General features: G+C 40.5%; 1 protein-coding gene across 3 annotated transcripts in view; it reads left to right on the top strand.

The window, feature by feature from the left end:
• The window catches only part of TRPC4AP (transient receptor potential cation channel subfamily C member 4 associated protein), a 78,586-nt gene that overhangs the window by 45,550 nt on the left and 23,926 nt on the right, over positions 1 to 9,110 (top strand). For all 3 annotated transcript variants that reach the window (XM_082856758.1, XM_082856757.1, XM_082856756.1), the window contains exon 8: positions 7,819 to 8,004. In XM_082856758.1, coding sequence (XP_082712884.1) covers positions 7,819 to 8,004 — 186 coding nt within the window. The remainder of the gene's footprint in view (positions 1 to 7,818; positions 8,005 to 9,110) is intronic.

The following is a 9,110-nucleotide window of genomic DNA, read 5'->3' as shown; positions in this document are numbered from 1 at the left end:
GGTGGTGATTGCTGAAGCTTCGGTGGCTGCGGCGATGTCTTAAAATAAGACAACAGTGAAGTCTGCCACATTCATTGACTCCTGCTTTCATGAAGGATTTCTCTGTAGCAGGCAATGCTGTTTGATAGCATTTTACCCACAGTAGAACTTCCTTCAAAATTAGAGTCAGTCTTCTCAAACCCTGCTGTTTTATCAACTAAGTTTATATAATATTCTAAATCCTTTGTCATTTCAACCTTTTTTTATTGACGTATAGTTGATTTACAATGTTGTGTTAGTTTCTGCTTTCCAGCAAAGTGATTCAGTTATTTATATGTACAAATTCTTTTTTTTGCGGTATGCGGGCCTCTCACTGTTGTGGCCTCTCCCGTTGTGGAGCACAGGCTCCGGAAGCACAGGCTCAGCGGCCATGGCTCACGGGCCCAGCCGCTCCACGGCATGTGGGATCTTCCCGGACCGGGGTACGAACCCGCGTCCCCTGCGTCGGCAGGCGGACTCTCAACCACTGCGCCACCAGGGAAGCCCTACATTCTTTTTTATAGTCTTTTCCATTATGATTTATCACAGGATATTGAATATAGTTCCCTGTGCTATACAGCAGGACCTTGTTGTTTATCCATTCCATATATAATAGTTTGCAACTGCTAATCCCCAACTCCCGAACCATCCCTCTCCCACCGGCCCTCCCCCTTGACTGTTGATTGCATCAACAGTCTTCCCAGCATCTTTGCCAGGAGTAGATTCTATCTCAAGAAGCCCTTTCTTTGTTCATCCATACTCTTCATCTGTTAAAGTTTTATCATAAGATTGCATCAATTCAGTCCCATCTTCAAGCTCCACTTCTAATTCTGTTTCTCTTCCTGTTTCCACCACGTCTGCAGTTACTTCCTCCACTAAAGTCTTGAACCCCTCAAAGTCATCCATGAGGGTTGGAATGAACTTTGCCCAAATTCCTGTTAATGATACTTTGACCTCTTCCCATGAATCATGAATGTCCCTTATGGCATCTAGAACGGTGAATCCTTTCCAGAAGGTCCTTGTAGGGTTTTTACCCCCATCCTCCTTTCTTGTGACTTTGGGGGAGTTCTCATTTTACTAAATCATAAAATATACATTTTTAAAAACATGAATTTTATTATAACTAAATTATACCTCAAACCTAGTTTAAGCACGTGCATACACCTACACTGACAAAAGCTAACGTTTGTTAAGCTCCTGTGTGTGGCAAACATTGAGCTAACTGCTTTACCTAGGAGTGATTTTGTTTAATCCTCCAAGCAGCCCTGTGAAATAGAGATTAGCATCCCCATTGCACAGCTTGGGAAACTGAGGGTCATACAGTTTCAGTAATGGATACCTGTGTGTGCTGAGGTACTAAGTAACTTTCATCTTGTTGTTTCCCCTTTAGAGAATCTATTCTGGCAGGTTAGTTTTATCCTGTTGGTATCGATTACCTTCATGGACCTGTTTGTAAGCTGACAAGTAAAACCACCATTACCCATCGTCCTTGGGGAATGAGGTATTCTAGTCAGTTGGGTTTTTAATTAACTGAGGGTTAACCCCAAGCCTAGTTTTCATTGATTTGGGGGATTGAAAAAAGGAAGGCTTTATAAAATGTCAAGGTTCACTTTCATACCTGTGTGGCTAACCCATGAGATTATCTACATGTGATGTCAGCTTATAGCTTTTGGGATAAAGCTTTATTAAATGTTGTATTTTAGCACATGTTGTTGTACGGGGTCTAGTTCTTCCTGACTCTCTGACCATAATTCCTATCTCCTTGTCCCCCCACCTCACACACATTTTTCTCCAGTCAAATGCCCCAAGGTGAACATAATTAAATTACAAGTGGATGAGAAAGATCTTAGTCCTTAGTGTTGTCTATCTTTAATTGAACTCCAGTACTGAATACTTTTATTTTTTTATTCCTTTAATTAATTTTTATTGGAGTATAGTTGATTTACAGTGTTGTGTTAGTTTCTGCTGTACAGCAAAGTGAATCAGTTATACATATATCCACTTTTTTTTTTTAGATTCTTTTCCCATAAAGGTCATTACAGAGTATTGAGTAGAGTTCCCTGTACTATACAGTAGGTTCTTATTAGTTATCTATTTTATATATACTAGTGTGTATATGTCAATCCCAAGCTCCCAATTTATCCCTCCCCCCATCCCCTTGGTAACCATAAGTTTATTTTCTACATCTGTGACTCTATTTCTGTTTTGTAAATAAGTTCACTTGTACCATTTTTTTAGATTCCACATGTAAGCGATATCATATGATATTTGTCTTTCTCTGTCTGACTTACTTCACTCAGTATGACAATCTCTAGGTCCATCCATGTCACTGCCAATGGCATTATTTCATTCTTTTGTGTGGCTGAGTAATACTCCATTGTACATATGTACCACATCTTCTTTATCCATCCATCCATTGATGGACATGTAGGTTGCTTCCATGTCCTGGCTGTTGTAAATAGTGCTGCAATGAACATTGGGGTGCATGTGTCTTTTCAAATTATGGTTTTCTCTGGATATATGCCCAGGAGTGGGATTGCTCTATTTTTAGTTTTTTAAGGAAATAGAGGTATGTGTAATAGTCAGCTTTGGCTGTCATAACAGGATAGCACAGACCGGGTTGCTTAAACAGCAGAAATCAGTTTCTCACAGTTTTGGAGGCTAGAGGTCCAAGATGAAAGTGCCATCAGCAGTGGTTTTTTGTGAGGCCTCTCTTCCTGGCTTGCAGATGGCCACCTTCTCACCGTGTCCTCATGTGTCCTTTTCTCTGTACATGCACAAAGAGAGCTCTGGTGTCTCTTCCTCTTATGTAAGGACACCAATTCCTATCAGATTAGGGCCCCAGTCTTACGACCTCATTTAATTACCGCCCTAAAGGCTCTGTCTCCAGATATAGTCATATTGTGGATTAAGGCTTCAACATATGAATTTCAGGGGGGACACAATTCAATCCATTTTAGTATGGAAAGCTGAAGTGTGTAGGATGTTGCCGAAAAGTTTTTGTTTTGTTTTTAATAAACTGCAGCTGTGAAATAGTTTTCTTGGCCAGCAAAATGATGTCTTATGCTATCTTCCTGGAGCTTAGATAATAAAAATGTTAGAGAACTTCTTAGGCTTCTCAGAAAGTACCAGTTATCTCTTCTGTTGATTCAGATAAGAACAAATGGATCCATCTGCAGGGAAAACATCACTCACAATGTTAGTCAGATGTAGGTGAAGCCACAGGCCTGGTAATTATCAATTTATAGGTGACACCTATATATGCTGATTTACACAGCATATGAGCTAATTCAGAATCATCTCAGCTGGAAAGCAGAGCCTAAACTGCAACAGGAAAATTTACAGGAATATTTGGGAAATACTAACGTTTTAACAAATAAGAGGAGAGAAGAGGTCTGCTTTTGCAGAAATTATTGGAAGTTGTGGGTGTTTTAGCTGTCAACCTGTTTAACGTTAACCAGCAGTGCATGTGGTAGCTACTGATAAAGCTGTGAGAAGTACAAAGACCGTACGATGCTGGGGTGCCAGTCCCCTGAGATTGTGTATAAGTTGGTGAATATAATGGACCAGTGAGTTTTTCCTGGGGAGAGAATCCAAAACTTTCATCAGCTTTTCAAGAGATGAGTGACTAGCAAAAGCTCAGGAATATCTGGGGTGGAAGTCAGTCTCAGAACCCTGAATACTGGGTAGGTTACATCTGAAGGTCTGTGTTTAGTGTGCAGGGTGTGAAGACTAGGTCTTAGGAACTGCCCTGTGAGGAACAGTTAGAGAAACTGGAGCTATTTACCTGGAGAAACGAGGTGTGACTAAAAATCCATCTTTTTGAAATTTTTCAAAATTAGAAATTTTTAGAAATCCAAACTCTTCATTTATTTAGTTTATTTTGGGGGGAAAATTATAGTTTTTGTTTGTTTGTTTTAACTTCACAAACTACAGAGGAACAGCAGGTGTACGGTAGAAAGTTTGTTCCCATCCCAGTGGTGACCTATTACCAGTTTCTCATTTGTCTCTCCAGGGATACTCTGTACGTGACCAGTTACGGGGTGGAGGAGGGAAGAAGAGAAGACTGGCTCCTTTCTGTTTGTACTGATGGTGATGTAAAATAAGCACCATCTGCCCCTGGCTCTTTTCACTTAACTTTATCTTGCAAAGCATCCGTTCCAGTACATACAGAATTATCTGATTCCTTTTTACAACTGGATAGTATTCTAGTATATGGGCGTAGCATAATTTATTTAACCAGTCCCCTGCTGATGGAAATTTGGTTTACCTCAAGTCTTTTTTCCTACAAATAACAGCCTTGTGTATGGGGTTTAATGTGCTGGATATTTGCCTTTTAAACTTTGATAGATATTAACAGATTTACCTTCCATAGAAATTACTAGTTCATCTTTCCACCCTGTATACCCTTACCAGTACAGGGCCTTTTTCAACTTCTTGATATTTGTCAAACTTGATAAGGAAAAAAATGGTATCTCAAAAAAAAATATTTCAGTATGTTTTTTTTTAATTGAGATGAAAGTCACATTAAAAAAACTAACCATTTAATTCAGTGGTTTATAGTACATGTACAATTTGTGCAGCCACCATCTAGTTCCAAAACATTTTCATCACCCCAAAAGGAAACCCTGTACACATTCAGCAGTTATGCTTCATTACCCCCAACCCCTGGCAACCATCTGCTTTCTGTTGGTGGATTTATCTATTCTGGATATTTCATATAAATGAAATTTTTAAAATGTGATCTTTTGTATCACATATCATACCTCTTTCACTTATCGTGATGTTTTTGAGGTTCATCAGTGCTGTTGCATGTCAGTATTTCATTCTTTTTTATGGCTGAATAATATTCTTTGTGTGTACATACCAATTTGTGAAACGTGTACATACCAATTTGTGAGACACTGATGGACATTTGGGTTATTTCCACCTTTTGACTGTTGTGAATAGTGCTGCTCTGAACACATGCATACACAGGTATTTGTTTGAGCACCTGTTTTCACTTCTTTTGGGTGTGAACTTAGGATGGAATTGCTAGGTCATATGGTAATTCTATATTTAACTTTTTGAGGAGAAGTTAATTTCAGTGTAGTTCAGTGTAGTGGTTTTTTTTTAAGATTGTTTTGATTTGGACCATTTTTAAAGTCTTTATTGAACTTGTTACAATATTGCTTCTGTATTATGTTTTGGTTTTTTGGCCATGAGGCATGTGGGATCCCAACTCCCCGACCAGGGATTGAACCCACAGCCCCTGCATTGGAAGGCATAGTCCCAACCACTGGACCACCAGGGAGGTCCCTCAGTGTAGTTTAATTCACCTTTTCTTATTAATGCAGTCACACATTATTTTATAGTCACTCGCTAATTTATAGAGAATGGAGAGGGGGCTAAGATGATTTGCCAAGCTCTGTGCTGGCACTAAATTCATATGACTTCATATAATCCTCCTAACTACTTTGTTTTTATTTATTTTATTTTTAAAGAATTTTCTTTAATGTTGTATTCTTTTAAGGTTTACTTTAAAATTTTTTATTATGGGAAACTTCACACATATAAAAGCAGAGACATATATATGACAGTGTAATGATCCCTATTTACCTACTACCTACCTTCAACAGTTATCAACTGATGGCCTGTCTTTTTTTGTGTGTGTGTGTGGTACGTGGGCCTCTCACTGTTGTGGCCTCTCCTGTTGCGGAGCACAGGCTCCGGACGTTCAGGCTCAGCGGCCATGGCTTACGGGCCTAGCTGCTCCGCAGCATGTGGGATCTTCCCGGACCAGGGTTCGAACCTGTGTTCTCTGCATCGGCAGGCGGATTCTCAACCACTGCACCACCAGGGAAACCCCTGCTGGCCTGTCTTTATCTCTACCCTCATTTACTCCTACCGTCCTCACTTTGGATTATTTTGAAGCATATCCCAGACATTGTAAGATTTCACTTGCATACATTTCAGTGTTTCTATAAGATAATTACTCTTTAAACCATATTGTACACTCCCAAATTAATATCTTGATATTTTGAAATATCTAGTTATTTATTAATTTTTGATTCAATAATACATTTACGTGATTCAGAAAATATACAAATTCAAAAAGTTGTTCACTGAAAAGTACCCCTCCCACTGTATTCCCAGTGGCGTTATTCTCTTTGCCTTTGGCAAACCACTGTTTTCTATCCTTAAGAAGATTTAATGCATACACAAGCAAATATGTACAGGCGTTAGCTTTATTTTAAAGAAGGTTAAATTTTGGAGCCAAGATTTGAACCTGGATTCCCTGCCTTCAAAGTTTATTATGTTCTTTATGCTGACCAGAATTTCTGTCTTACTCATCATTGTCAGTAAAATGTGACTGGTGCAAATAGGAGCTGAGTAATTATTCAGTTTCTTTCTTTACCTTAAAAAAATAGAAAGAAAGAAAGAAAAGGCTTATCTTTTTTCTTCCTGCTAGTATGTGTGTGTTATAGGAAAATCAAACCATAGTTAAGTAGTTTTTGTTTGTTTGTTTGTTTTTTGCGGTACGCAGGCCTCTCACTGTTGTGGCCTCTCCTGTTGCGGAGCACAGGCTCCGGACACGCAGGCTCAGCGGCCATGGCTCACGAGCCTAGCCGCTCCGTGGCATATGGAATCTTCCCGGACCGGGGCATGAACCCATGTCCCCTGCATCGGCAGGCAGACTCTCAACCACTGCGCCACCAGGGAAGCCCCAGTTAAGTAGTTTTAAAAGAAGCATTTATATCCTCTCCTACTCAGGAACAGCCACAGTGAATACCTTGGTATATATCCTCTGTTCTTTATCTGTGTATATGTATATTATGTGCATATTTTAAAGAAGAAAACTTTAAAAATTTTAAAGAAAATGGGTTTAAGCCAATACTGTTTAGTAATTTACTTCCTTGGGGCTTCCCTGGTGGCACAGTGGTTAAGAATCCGCCTGCCAGTGCAGGGGGCACAGATTCGATCCCTAGTCTGGGAAGATCCCTCATGCCGCGGAGCAGCTAAGCCCATGCGCCACAACTACTGAGCCTGCACTGTAGAGCCTGCAAGCCACAACTGCTGAGCCCATGTGCCACAACTACTGAATGAAACCCACGCGCCTAGAGCTCATGCTCCACAACTACAACAAGAGAAGCCACCGCAATGAGAAGCCCGCGCACTGCAAGGAAGAGTAGCCCTTGCTCACCACAACTAGAGAGAGCCCACACACAGCAACGAAGACCCAACGCAGCCAAAAAATAAATAAATAAATTTTTATAAAAATCACTAAAATAATAATAATAATTTACTTCCTTAACAAGTAAATTCAAACATCTTGCTGGAGTTGCTGTATAAAGATGTGTGTGTCATTGTTCTTAGTGTCTGTGTGTTGTATTCCACTGCATGGATGTATCATTTAATCAGTATGCTATTAATGAACATATAGTTATCTCTACCTTTTTGCTGTTATAGAAACCACACCAATGAACCTCTCTATACAGATATCTATGTATATATAATTAGTTATTTCTTTATGGTAATTCCCCAGAAATGGACCTCCTAGCTCAGAGACACACAGATTTACGGCGTAAAGGTTATTCTAGTTTATATTCCCACCAGTAGATATGAGTCTGTTTCCCTGCACCTGCTAAAATTGAATTTGTTTTTATAACTTTATTACTGTTTTACCTTGGGTTGGCATTTCATTTTAAAGGGAAGCTCTGACTAACTGCTGTCAGATTAAGGTGAGAAGCTGGTTGTTTGTTGAGTGCTTTAGAGCTGGTCTCTGTTTTGACATTTCCTCTTTTGTTCTTTCCTCGACAGCGGCCCTTCTCAGCATCCCTGGCTTTGTCGAGCGGCTTTGCAAGCTGGCAACTCGAAAGGTGTCAGAGTCAACGGGCACAGCCAGCTTCCTTCAGGAGTTGGAGGAGTGGTACACCTGGCTAGACAATGCTTTGGTGCTAGATGCCCTGATGCGAGTGGCTAATGAGGAATCCGAGCACAATCAAGGTACTCGGGATGGGTCTCCTGAGAGGTGGGGAGCATTCCTTTGGGTTCCTAGAGCCATTCTTGAACTCTTTTCCAAGCAGAATAAGTTGAAATTTGCTCAAAGTAGAATTTCCCTCAGGGCAGTCCTGGATCATGATGGTTAAGACTTTTGATAGCCAGTGACAGAACCTCTTTGAGCTCCCTTAAAGCAGACCTGATTTCAGGGACAGGGGCTTTGTTGCAGAACCCAAGAAATCAACTGGAAACATTACTGGAGCATTTCTAGGAACCCAGAGGGTTCTTTCTCTGTTTCCACTTCTTTCTAACATGTTTCTTTAGTCTTATCTTTCCTCCGTTCTGACAAGTAGACTGCCTAGTAAATGTGTGTTCTCCTAGTCTCAGCTCCAGCTCCTTGGTGAACTACTGTGGCCTGTTTTGGGTGAGGTGCTCAACCCAAAGCATTTGACTCTGGGGTCAAATTGTACAAACCCAGGAATTCCCACTGGAATCATGCAGATAAAAGTGAAGGGAGGAGTTTCGTTCCTGGGATGGCAGTGTGTGGAGCTCCGTGGACCTGCTTGGTCAGTGAAACTAAACAAACCCTGTATACAACAGCAGCAACAACAAACATCCACATAAAGTCTGTGGAAGTTGTTCTCAGAGTGTACAGCAAGTGGGGAAGCATTTCTTCTAGAAAATCGACTAAAATTTAGTGAGAACATTGAGAGCCTATGACACTAGAATTTCTGCTTGATGCAGGTTCCACTCTGGACAGGTGTGGCCTAAAAGACAGGGCTCCCTCAGCTTCCAAACAAGGAATACAGAATCTCACTGGAAGAGGCAGGCTACCAGTTTTTCTCATCCCTTCCAGCTCCGAGTGGAGGAGGCTAAATTCTTGATGAATATAGCCAAGAAGGCAGGGGCTCCTTTCTTTCTCCCTCCCCTCCCCTCCCCTCCCTCCCTCCCTCCCTCCATCCCTTTTCTCAACTTTCTTGTGATATAATCAACACATAATATTGCGTAAGTTTGAATTGTACAATGTGTTGATTTTATACATTTATATATTGTAGAATGATTACCACTGTAGCAGTAGCTAACACCTCTATCCCATCACGTAATTACCATTT

Source organism: Leucopleurus acutus (assembly GCF_964270905.1).
Source record: "Leucopleurus acutus genome assembly, chromosome: 16".
NCBI classification, from domain to species: Eukaryota; Metazoa; Chordata; class Mammalia; order Artiodactyla; family Delphinidae; genus Leucopleurus; species Leucopleurus acutus.
The sequence above is the reverse complement of the archived record's forward strand: the minus strand, read 5'-3'. Positions and strand labels throughout refer to the sequence as shown.